The 13,412-nt window shown below is 43.2% G+C and overlaps 1 protein-coding gene across 1 annotated transcript in view; it reads left to right on the top strand.

Moving 5' to 3' along the window:
* ttn.1 (titin, tandem duplicate 1) overlaps window positions 1-9,308 on the top strand; it is a 176,111-nt gene extending 166,803 nt beyond the window's left edge. The window contains 7 exon segments of the mRNA XM_079277074.1: window positions 49-654; window positions 800-5,949; window positions 6,061-6,217; window positions 6,330-6,484; window positions 6,575-6,728; window positions 6,966-7,259; window positions 7,896-9,308. Coding sequence (XP_079133200.1) covers window positions 49-654; window positions 800-5,949; window positions 6,061-6,217; window positions 6,330-6,484; window positions 6,575-6,728; window positions 6,966-7,259; window positions 7,896-8,188 — 6,809 coding nt within the window. The 3' untranslated portion in view covers window positions 8,189-9,308.
* Window positions 9,309-13,412: the final 4,104 nt, after the last annotated feature.

Below are 13,412 nucleotides of genomic sequence, written 5' to 3'. Positions count from 1 at the left end.
TGAAGAAGTTCTGACAATGGTTTGTGATTTATATATTCCGGTCCACAGAGAAACCATCACCACCTGTGTCACCAGTTGTTTCTGGAATCACCAAGGACTCCTGCGTGGTTTCCTGGAAGCCTCCACTCAGCGATGGCGGCTCCAAGATCAAGAGCTATTGCCTTGAGAAGAAGCACAAGAAGGACAAGAAGGAATGGAGCGATTGGAGTCCGGTGACCACAGACGAGATCAAACAGACGGTGTTCTCCGTCAAGCGTCTGACCGAGGGCGTCGAGTGCATCTTCCGTGTGAAGTGCGAGAACCTGGGGGGAGAGAGTGACTACAGCGAGGAGACCGCTCCCATCGTTCCAGCCACAGCAGTTGAGGTTCATGCTCCTGCTTTCAAGGAAGAGCTGAGGAACATGAGCGTCAAGTACAATAGCAATGCTACCCTTGTCTGCAAGATCACAGGGCAGCCAAAGCCTGTGATTAAATGGTTCAGACGAGGAAAGGAGATCCACTCTGATGGCAAAAAGATCAAGATACAGGAGTTCAAGGGAGGTTACCACCAGCTGGTCATCACCGAGGCAGTTGAGGAAGACTCCACTGTGTACCAGATCAGGGCCACCAATCAAGGAGGCTCCATCTGTGCTACAGTCTCTTTGGATGTGGAAGGTAAGCTCACAGATACCAAATTTCTCCAACTAGATCATTGTTTTTACACGCTGACTTTAACACTGACCAATTCAAACATATTAAACAAATTTTGAATTTTTACTAAAATATGACATCTCACTTAAATAATTTCTCTCATTTCCAGTCCCTGCCAAGATTAACCTGCCAAAGAACCTGAAGGACAAGGAAGCCATCCCTGCCCTACGTGGAGAGGTCGTCAATATCAAGATTCCTTTCAGCGGCAAACCAGATCCTGTCATCACATGGCAGAAGGGACAAGATCTTATTGACAGCAATGGCCACTACCAGGTCATTGTCACCAGATCATTTACTTCTTTGGTGTTCACCAACGGAGTCGAGAAGAAGGATGCTGGTTTCTACATTGTCTGTGCCAAGAACAGATTTGGCATTGACCAGCAGACAGTTGAGCTGGATGTAGCTGACGTGCCTGATCCTCCACGTGGTGTCAAAGCCAGTGACGTCTCCAGAGACTCGGTCACACTGAACTGGATAGCCCCAGCGAACGATGGAGGCAGCAGGGTAATTAGCTACATCATTGAGAAGTGCCCCACCACTGCTGAGAGGTGGGAGCGCATTGCCCAGTCCCGTGACACCCACTACACCGTTACCAATCTTTTTGGAGGAACCAGCTATCAGTTCAGAATCATTGCTGAGAACAAATTTGGACAGAGTGCTCCATCTGAGACCAGCGGACCTGTCATGACCAAGGAGGACAAATCAAGAGTTCTGCTCTATGACAGAGAGGTTAACGACACTGGACGTGTCCCCAAGGGCAAGGCTCACTCTGATGCCAAGAACATGCACAAGAAATATGCCATTGCAGAGGAATTGGGCAGAGGTCAGTTTGGCATTGTCCACCGCTGTGTCAACATCAGCTCTGAGACAACCTACATGGCTAAATTCTTCAAGGTGAGAGGCGCTGATCAAGCAATTGTCAAGAAGGAAATTGCAACATTGAATCTGGCCAAACATACCAACTACCTTCTCCTCCACGAGTCTTACGAAAGCGCTGAGGAGCTGGTGATGATCTATGACTTCATCTCTGGCGTTGACATTTTTGAACGCCTCAACACAGCTGAGTTTGAGCTTAATGAGCATGAGATTGTCAACTACATCAGGCAGATCTGCTCAGCTCTTGAGTTCCTGCACGCTGAGAGCTATGGACACTTTGATATCAGACCAGAGAACATTGTGTACACAACTAGAACCAGCTCTAATGTGAAGATTATTGAGTTGGGCCAGTCCAGACACCTGACTCCTGGAGACCAAATCAAGATCCAGTATACCGCTGCAGAGTATGCTGCCCCTGAGATCCACCAGTGTGACATGGTTAGCACCGTCACTGACATGTGGTCGGTTGGTGTCCTTGCCTATGTGCTCCTCAGTGGACTGAATCCATTCACAGCTGAGACCAACCAACAGATGATTGACAACATCTCAAATGCAGCTTACAGCTACGATGACGAGTCCTTCAAGCAGGTCAGTGTCGAGGCATTAGACTTCACCGATCGCTTAATGACTAAGGAACGTAAGCATCGTATGACTGCTGCTGAGGCTCTGGCACATCCATGGCTGACCAAGTCCACAGAGGAGATCGGCACCAGAGCCATCCCAACAGGAAGGCACAAGAGATACTACCAGACAATGGTAAAGAAAGAGTGGAAAACTGTTGTCTCTGCAGCTCGTGTGGCCAGCGGGGGCTCCATCAGATCCCAGCGTGGTGTCTTCATCGCCAAGGTGAAGATCGCTCCGTTTGAACACGGTCCTGTTGGAGGCCAGATCAGCCATGCAGTGGTGAATGAGGGCGACAATGTGAAATTCATCTGCAACATTGATAACTATGATAGCACTACTGAAGTGACATGGTACTGTGGCGTCAGGCAACTTGAAGCTGGTGACAAATATGAAATTGAGTTTGAGGATGGCCTGGCTGTAATCACCATCAACAAGGTCACAAGAGCAGATGATGGCACTTACAGATGCAAGGTTGTGAATGAGTATGGTGAGGACAGTGCCTACGCAGAGCTGTTCATCAACGGGGTTAGATCTTACCGTGACTTCTTCACCACCCGTGTGGTCAAGAAAACAAAGCGCAGAGTCGACACTGCCAGAATGCTTCAGAAGCCACCGGAGTTCACCCTTCCTCTGGTAAACTGTACAGCGTACATTGGTGAGGATGTGCGCTTTAGTGTGACCATCACTGTTCACCCTGAGCCTCGTGTCATCTGGCACAAATCCGGACAGAAGCTCATCCCTGGAGAAGATGACAAGAAATACACCTTCATCAGCGACAAGGGTCTGTACCAGATGATTATCCACAAACTTGATGATGAGGATGATGCTGAGTACAGCGTTGTGGCCCGTAACAGGTATGGAGACGACAGCTGCAAGGCCCGTCTTACTGTTGTTCCTCGACCTAAACCGGCAGACCTCACCCTGAGGCCCATGTTCAAACGTCTGCTCGCAAATGTCGAGTGCAGGGAGGGCCAGAATGTACGCTTTGAGATTAGAGTATCGGGCCATCCCCAACTGAAGTGGGAGAAGGATGGTATGCCTTTAGCCTTTGGACCATCTATTGAGGTTGTGCATGAAGGTCTGGATTACTTCATCCTTCACGTGAAAGACACTCTCCCTGAGGACTCTGGTGTGTACAGAGTTACTGCTACCAACTCTGCTGGATCTGCCAGTTGCCAGGCGACACTCAAAGTAGAATGCGTCACTCATGTAAAGAAGGAATATGAGCCCAGTGAAAAGGAGAAAAAATTGATGGCTGGAAAGGCAGAATTGGACAAAAAGGTTAGGCTGTCTCAGATTTTGTCTGACACCGTCTTTATACCTTTACCACCCATCGCAGTACAAGCTGTCAGGGAGGCAGCCACCATGTTCACACCTGCTGTGACGACAAAGAAGGGTGAGAAGACCGAGGCTGAGATGCAGAAAGAAAAAGAGGAGAGGAAGAAACGGGCAGATGAGAAGAGGCTGCGTATGCCTTATGACGTCCCCCCTCCTCGAGTCTTTAACCCAGCTGTTCTTGAGGAGGACATGGAAATAAAACACTTCCAGCCGTTCTCTGACATGAAATGGTACAAGAAGCTGCGGGACCAGTACGAGTTCCCTGAGCCAATGGACAAAATCAAGCAGAAGAGGATGAAGCGTATCCGCCTCTCCAGGTGGGAGCAGTTCTATGAGGTGCCAATCAGGATCAAGGACCACTATAAGCTTAAGTGGCGCATCTCAGACATGACTCAGGATGACTTGGAGATTGTGAGGCCTGCAAGGCATCGCACTCCTTGCCCTGAGATGGACGCCTACCACAGGATTAGGAGGAGGTCCCTGGGTGACCTGTCGGATGAGGAGCTACTGCTGCCTGTGAATGAGTACCTGTCCATGAAGAGAACCGAGGAGGAGAGGCTTCGTCTGGAGGAAGAGCTGGAGTATGGTTACTCAGCTTCTCCACCCAGCCTCAGCCCAGTTCGCTTTGAGCTGTCTGCCCTGCATCCTTCATCTCCAAGAAAAGTCTACATCGATGATGAAGAAGGAGACGAAATCCGCAAATATGACTCTTACCGAATTCCATCTAAATACGAGGCTGGCCCAAGTTTTGTTGAGCTCCGCCAGCGTCACGACAAAGCCACATACAGACCTCCAAGGCAGAAGGTGTATGAAGAGAGGGAAGATCAGGAGCTGCTGCGCCCACACACAACTGCTCAGAGAATGTCCGCTTACAAGAGTGAACTCAAGCGCATTGAGTTTGAGGAGAAGACTCGAGCCTTCAAAAAGGAATCAACTGTCACTGTTGCAACATACTCTCAGGGCATTGAATCTGAGCACCTGTCATCTTTTACCTCAGAATATGTTCCTAAACCAATCAAGAAGCTCCAAATGCCTGAACTCGCAAGGAGATCTCCTACCCCCGAACGGGCTGCCAAGACTGAAGTGACCATTTCTAAAGTTGACTTTGCTTCCAGGTATGAGGAGCGAAAGCAGGCTCTGAGATCAGAGAGGAGATCAGTGGAGAGGACCTTTGAGGTGGTGACACAGGCTCCTTTCAGCCTTGACCACCGCCCACGTATTACCATCAGGATGCGATCTCATCGCATACCTCATGGATCCAGCACAAAGTTCACCCTGAATGTCCAGGCTAAACCAGATCCTGAGGTCAAGTGGTTCCACAATGACAAAGAGATTCATCAGACAAGCAAGTACCACATGACCAACATCAGTGGAGTTCTGACTCTGAAGATCAGCAACTGTGTGACTGAAGATGCCGGCACTTACCGCGTGGTCTGCAAGAACACCAAAGGAGAGACTACCGACTATGCCACATTGGATGTAGCAGGAGAAGAATATGCTGCCTTCTCTTCATTCCGGAAAGATGAGGAGCCTCCATCCTCCCATCTGCCAGAAATGACCAGAACAGAGGTTTATCACGTCTCCTCCTCCAAAACAGTGAAGGAAAGTGTGACTGAAACTGTGAAAAAGACCACCACTGTTGTTGAGAAGCCTGGTGTTCCTGCCAAGATCCTGACCAAACCACAGTCCCTGACTGTAGAGGAGGGAAGCCTCGCCAGGTTTGAGTGTGATGTGGATGGCGAACCAGCACCTTCTATTTCCTGGCTGCATGATGGAGCAGTTATCGGTTCTTCTGCCCGTCACAACATCGTCTCTACTCAGTACAGCTCCTCCTTCGAGATCTCATGTGTTGAGACGTCAGATGAAGGCAGCTACACTCTGCTGGTGGAAAATGCTGGAGGCAAACAAGAGGCCCAATTCAGTCTGACCATTCGCAAGTCTGAGTCCAAGGAGAAAGTAGTCGCCCCTCCCAGAATCACGTCCCCAGAGGCTAAGTCCCCTTTTGCCAAATCCCCTGAACCTGTCAAAACTCCTCAGAGGGTCAAGTCCCCTGAACCAATCAAGTCACCTCAGAGAATAAAGTCTCCAGTCTCACCAAAGTCCCCTTTTGCCAAATCCCCTGAACCTGTCAAAACTCCTCAGAGGGTCAAGTCCCCTGAACCAATCAAGTCACCTCAGAGAATAAAGTCTCCAGTCTCACCAAAGTCCCCTCCTCCCAAATCCCCAGCTCCATCTGAGAAGGAATCGGGGACTTCTCCAATCAAGTCACCAAAGAGAGTGATGTCACCAACTCTTGAAAAGAAGCCGTCCTTCTCCGTCGGGCTGAGCGACGTCACTGCAGCTCCGGACTCTGTCATCAAGCTCTCCGTGAAGGTAACCGGAGAGCCCAAACCTGCCATCTCATGGATGAAGGACGGAGAGGTAACTGATTCTATAACACTGAAACTGTCCTACTGTTATCAATTACTTATGGATGTATGAAGTTTGTGTTTGCGTTTGTGAGGAACTGAATCATATCTTCATGATTGACAGGCTTTGTCTCAGGGAGGGAAGTATGACATCTTTGAGGAGAATGGCTCAGCTTCTCTTGAGATCTATGAAATGGAGGTCTCTGATAGTGGGCTGTACAAGTGCACCGCTACCAGCGGTGCTAGAGTGGTGTCGACAACCTGCACAGTCACTGTACGAGGTAAGACCTTGGTAACACCTGCTGGTGGAAGCAAGTATCCCTCATAAACCTGCAGCTGAAACCATTCAAACTGTTTCCTAACATGAACTCTTTACATTTATTTCCCTTTTAGGCTCCAAAAGTTGCATGGCTAAGCGCTCAGACGCACCCCACATCCTGGTGCAGCCCAGGTCCCAGAACGTGATCGAGGGACAAAATGTCAAATTCACGTGTGAACTTGCAGGAGAGCCTTCCCCTGAAGTGGAGTGGTTGAAAGACAACATGATTGTGAGTCTCCTGAAAGTTATTTGTTGTCTTACAAATAGAAACCTGCGTTGCCGACGTAACACTTAACTCTCGTTCTCTCTCTTTTTGCAGATTTCTGTCACATCAAACATCAGGCTGAGCCGCTTCAAGACTGAGTACATTCTGGAGATTTGTGAAGCCACAGTTGCAGACAGCGGAAAATACACGATAAAAGCTCAAAATCAGTTTGGACAGTGCTCTGCAACATCCTCCCTCAACGTCATCAGTAAGTTTCTGCTGCACTTCTACGAAACACAATTAAACACTCTTCTCTCAGGGTATTTAATTGGCCTGGATACTAACATCTGTGATGAAAAAGGGCGCTTTGTTTGCACCAAAAAAAACCTTTACTTTAACATTCAAACCCAAGAAAAGCTGATGCACTTGAGCCCCCGAGCTTCCATACAGTGTTTGTACTCATGCACATTGTGATGAAATGTGCTTGTCATTTGCATCCTCACAGCTCTTGTTGAAGAAGCAACAACACAAATGATAATTGTGGAGCAAAGAGCTTCTACTGACGCTGCTGCTGCCAGAATGCAGAAACATGTATCTAGTTCATCGGCTCTTATGGAGGCGGCTTCCATGCAGGCCGAGTATTCGTTTGAGAGCACGTCTGCGTCTCGCATGTCCGCCATGACGGCTGAGTCCATGGTTTCCATGGTTTCCATGAGCTCCAGCAGCCAAATGGTGGAAACGTCTGCTCGTTCGCATGTCGAGGCTGCGGTTAAAAGAGGTGAGATGCATCAATCTGTTGGTAAGTTCAACACTTCAGTAAGAGGATGCAAAGATGTGAGCATCTGTGTGAGTGAAGGTGGAGGTAAATATGAATGTGATGAGAGATGGAGTCCTGACTTTTGCATTGATGGTTACAAAAAAATAAGCCTTTGTTTTTTACCAAAAATAAAATGTTGTAATATGTTGAAAAGAAGCAATAATTTATAATAACAAGTAATCAGTCCGCTGCCAATGAAGCACACACTGGGACTCGAAGGCCTGAAATAAATGGATTTTAATGGAAATGAGTGGATTTGTTTGAAACTTTGACATGAAAATGTTGAAGTCTACAAACAGGAAGCTGTCATAAACATTAAGATTAGATGAAACAAAGACGGCAACCAGAAGTACTCAATTTATCAAAAGATTCAAGGCCACCAAAGTTGCAAATACTTGTTTTTGACGGTTCAGTGATGATGGGAAACTTAGAACTCTTATTATACATTAAATGTTCATTAATCGTATATCACAGTAATATAGATAAATGACAGATAAGACAATGTTTTATTTTGGTACAAAACAAAACAACTATCTTGTCAAAAATGCAATAAATATAGCATAATATATAACATATATATATATATATCTCTGACCTCGTTGTTCTCCTCGTCTCCAGGCGCTCCACCAAAGATCGAAGCTCTTCCCCAGGACGTCAGTGCCGAGCCTGGGAGGTCCCTGACGGTGGCCGGTGTTTTCTCTGGAGACCCGGCTCCGTCCGTCCAGTGGGTCCGCTTGGGTCGGACTCTACCCGACGGAGACGAGCGGTGCCATGTGGAGAACGCCGCCGACCTCTCCACCCTGGTGATTCATGCGGTGAAGGAGGGCGACGGCGGAGCATACACCCTCCGGCTGTCCAATCAACTGGGCTCCGACTCCGCCACCGTCAACGTTCACATTCGGTCCATGTAAAGAAAAAAGAAAGAAAGTTAATTTATTCCCCCGTTTCCCTCTTCCAGAACCTTTTTATTTAGCGAATTAGCAACGATAATCTACGTGATTAAAGATCTGGATTTCTGTTCTTGTAAATATGAACTATTTTTGTACCAATCTTGACATTAATTTATGCCAAACTAGACTCAGAGTCTAACGTTGTTATAAAATGTGCCATATTGGATAACTATGACTTAGGAATTTTTGAACAACTTTTCTGTGACACATGTACATAATGTATATAGCCGAATTTAACGGTTATGGGAAATGTATGCATTGTTATTTATGACAATAATATGAAGCGAAACTGAAAAAAGAACAAATGTTTAAACAGGAGAAAGTTCCCTGAGGAACGAATACCCTGTCGAATGGAGAAACTAAACTCTGTGCCTCAACGATACGTTGAAGTCTAAAGATCGCCTCAACAGGTAGAGAGGCTCCCTGTTGACGTTACAAACACAAAGACTACATTATATTGTCTTTGGATATAAACGATATTATTTCCTATGAGTTGTACCGTGAGCGTTTAAGACCCCGAGTGCTGTTTGCATTGTACCCTCATGTTTAAGCAGCATAAGCGGCCTTGAGCTCAGACCGACTGCGTCGTACCACCGGGATCTGATGACCAGCAGAGTGCGACGGCCTGCACTCTCAGCGTTTAGAGATCCTTTTTATTTTAAAAAAGAGCAATGTTTTCTGCACCGGACGGCCGGGTCGACTTCTTCTAAAACCAAAACATCTTCTGGCAATAAAAGAAAGAAAAGAGAAAACCAACGCCGGCTCTGCGGTGCAGAAGCAGCTCCATCTCTCGGAGGATAGCTAGCTAGCTAACTAGCATACATATAATATATAGCTAGCTAGCTAACTAGCTAACGTGTTTGCGTGTTAAAGAGTGTGAGTGTTTTGTAGCTTTTAGTCGTTTCACCGTGTTGGTGTTCTGGGTTTTCTTGGTTCTCCACAGCGACTCCATCTCCTGTGAGACCAGTAAAGATTCTCTGTTCATTGATTTATTTTATTGATCTGTTGATGTAGAACTATATTTCATATCCTCCTTGAGTTTTATGCATTTCTGATTTAATAAAGCATGATTTCAGCACTACTCAGCGCGTCTGCTGTTTATTGTGTTTTCTGCTCAATTACTGTAACCGAGTTAACGCTAGCGTGAACAAGTGGTGGAGTTAGCAAGCTAACGTTAGCATGAACACGCGGTGGAGTTAGCAAGCTAATGTTAGCATGAACACATGGTGGAGTTAGCAAGCTAATGTTAGCATGAACACATGGTGGAGTTAGCAAGCTAACGTTAGCTAGCTAACTAGCAAGCTGCTAAATCAGTAAAATAACTGAAAGCTTCACGTTCACATTGTTATCGTCATGATTAACACTGATTCATTTTATTTAAATGAGGATGTTCACATGACTTTATTATATAATATATACATACATATTATATGTATATATTATATATGTATGTATATAATATGTATAATATATATGTATGTATATAATATATACATATATGTCAATTTAAAACATGAAATGCAGATTTATATCAATGTTTTGAGGAATCTTAATATTTAAACCAGCACTGAGTTCATCACAGTCATATTTACAGTTTAAAAAACACGTTTAATTGTGCAGTTAACTCTAATTATACAAAATGTTTTAATGACAAAGACTAAACTAAAGGTTTTTTTGTAGGTCAATATATATTTTTTACATAATAATACATAAACATAATTTCACACAGAACGAGACTATTACGTTGTTTCTGTTTCTGACAATATTAAAGATAAATGAAATAAAGCTGATAGAATGGCCCAGCCAATCAGCTGACTTGAATCCAATACAAAATCTATGAAAGAACTAAAGATCAGAGTTCATAGAAGAGGAACACGGAACCTTCAAGAATTGAAGACTCTTTGCCGCGGACCCCCTGTTGAAAACCTCTGATTTAATCAATTTCAGTAAGCGTGTTGAATACCGTTTCCCTGTCATTGCATTTTATTACACATAACTTCATTTCTGAACTTATTTGTTTGGTTTTCTATATGAATGGATTACTTTGGTTGTTACGGACATCTGGTGAACATTTCATGTCAACATCATCTTTCGAAATATATTTACTGAGAGCAATGATGTGTTCAACACTTATTTTACCCGCTGTATATATACTGTACATATTGAGTATTTATATACAGTATATAGATATATCTCATATAGACTGTGTACATGAAGGTCTGTGGGGTTTAGGAGACATTGACACTAATTTGATGCCACGTGCGGCTGATTAACTGTTTTAACAGATTAACGGTTTTGACACCATGATAATAATAAAACTAAATTGAGATTATAAAACATTACATCTATTTATATACCAAACCTCTGCTAACAATTGTCATATTTAAGGCAGAGTGGTTCTCCAGGAGAGGACTGAGGATCTTCACAGTCGGTCTGAGAGGATCAGAAAACATGGAAGCAGCAAGAAAACAAGGTAAAGTTAATATTTTTACACATAAAACTCAAAAGCAACTTATTGTGAAATCATATTCACGAATGGGAATGATCTGCATCACATATCAATATATCTATTGTTTCATGATGTCTAATAAATAGTGCCAGTAGAGGGTTTCACACCAAACTCCATTTAAAAGTTAGACATTTTAAAACTGAAGTGAACAAACATGAGCTATGTAACTTATTAAAGCTCCTAAAGGAGGTGATAAATGTTCTGTCATCAATACCTTCCAATTATATTGAAGAAGGATTCCTTATTGTCTCTGACAACAATACCTGATATTCAGAGATGTTTCAAAGAATATCACACCAGCATCACGTGTGTCCTGATGTCCACACCTTGTAGATACTACTAGCTGTACGTCAACACAGTATAATATATATAAAATATATATATATATATCTATATATATATATATTTATATAAGAATACTTAAACGACTCTAATTTACAGTCAAATAGAAGCTTCACACCAGACGAGACATAATAAAACTCTTTATTCAACGATGAGCTCCAGCATGTCATATTATATTATGTTTTGAAATTATGATATTATGATGATATGATATTATGATATTATGACGTTTTCATGTTGTTATGAACCAGCAGAGATCTACAGGACTGTTACATGCTTTGTGTACAAGTGTATCATGTATTACACTAGTAGTAGTAGTACAGCTGGTTCCCATATGAAAGTAGTGATACACAGTATTTACACCACTGGAAAGTCAAAAACTATCAATAATACAAATGGATAACTAAAGAAATACACAGAACATTCAACAACAGACAGGCAAACATCCCAGAAGACTTATAGCAGTTAAATATGTTTGTTTGTTTATATCTACAATATACACAAATATAATATTATACAGTAACTCAGAGTTTAGAGAACAAACGGCTGAAGAGACGTCGGAAATAAAACATTTTAATTCAATATTTCATGCAGGATGCTGAACATGGTTAAAGTGTGTTGTTTCTAAATGTAGTTCCTCTCCATGGAGCTCTATGGGAACTATGTGAGCTACAGTTACTTTAAAGGGATCGTCCACAACATCCAGCCTGAGTGTGTTCACATGCACAATTTAGATTTAGGTTTCATCACACTCATTGCATACTTTGCCAGCTAGCTACAGCTAATATCTGGTAAGTTGCACGTTGACCGCGAGGTGGAAATGTGTTTCGCACTCAGTCTGAATGTCTGAACACACAACGTTCTCAAATCATACTCCGATAATGTGAAAGAAAAGAAGCTTCCAGTGCAAGACTAGCAAAACCAGGATTAGCTACACCAGAGCTAGTTAAACCAGCGATAGCTAGACCAGAACTACCTTAACCAGAGCTAGCTAAACCAGTTAGCTAAACCTGAGTTAGCTAAACCAGAGTTAGCTAAGCCAGAGTTAGCTAAAGCAGAGCTAGCTAAAGCAGAGTTAGCTAAACCAGAGCTAGCTAAACCAGAGTTAGCTAAACCAGAGCTAGCTAAACAAGAGCTAGTTAAACGTTAGCTAAGCCACACACACATCTGCCTTCACACATTTACATGTAAAACAAATAATTGTCATCTGTACACATTAGCATATTTAAAAACAGTACAAACTGTAGAAAATACAAAAATAACAAAACAGAAACATATTAGAAAGCATCTTAAAATACATTAAAATAACATGATATTAATGTTGAGGAAAAGGAAGGAAGGAGAAACAGATCTGATAAGTGTAAGGAGAAATAATGTGTAATATTCTCTCAACGTTCTGTACAATTATTGTAATTCATTTAAAGGAGCAGTTACAGGTCTGTCTCATATATCTTCAAACCATCAGCTCACAACTTGGCATTAATGAAATCAGCCATTCAAAAAACCCATTTCCGAACATAAATATAAAAAATCTGAAAATGGAGTGACTTTTAATTCAGCCTGGGTCATTTTCTCACTAAATTCCTGTCTTTTCTTTAATTAAAACAGATGCGATATTGTAGAAATGTGCTACTGAATGCTTTTATGAATATGCTTTTGAGGGCTTTGTTGTAATGAGAAGGCGTCAACTAGGATATCTTTAATTCACTTGACATGATACTTCCTTAAACCCACTTAAAGACTGGATGACGAACACATTTAAATATAGGACCGCTTTGGAGTCGTTTGAAGGTGTCTTTTCGTCTTCTTTCTTCTGACAGATTTTCCTCTCGTCTCTTTTCTTCTTCTGCTCATCTTTTCATATGTTTTAAATAATAATAATAATCATAAATGTGTGAGCGTTCCGGCCTTCATCAGCGCTGTTAAAGGTTCCTGAGGAGGTTGAACGTGGCCGAGGTTACGAAGGCCACGTTCCCCACATCCTTTCCTTTCTTCCTCTCTCCTTTCTCTAACATGGCTGTCACAGCAGACCTCACGAGGCAGATTAAAAAACTTCATAAAAGAATGCAGACTAGAGGATAAAGGATAAAGAACAACCCCCCCCCCCAACAGTAGTGTGTTGATACGTCATGAGCTGACTGCATAGAGTAAAGGCTTTAAAGCAAGATCACATCTTCAAAATCATACAAAAACTAAAGCAACCACACGAGTGTCTGGTTTGTAGTTCTCTAAATAATGTTAACTTTCTTTAATGTGCTTTAAAAATATATAACAACTGACCCAAAATCCTCCTGTAGTGGACCCCAAACGTCTACCAGAGAGGAACATACTGTA

Source organism: Melanostigma gelatinosum (genome assembly GCF_949748355.1).
Source record: "Melanostigma gelatinosum genome assembly, chromosome: 10".
Classification (NCBI taxonomy): Eukaryota; Metazoa; Chordata; class Actinopteri; order Perciformes; family Zoarcidae; genus Melanostigma; species Melanostigma gelatinosum.
Note: the sequence above shows the minus strand (reverse complement) of the source record. Positions and strands in the feature narration are given on the sequence as shown.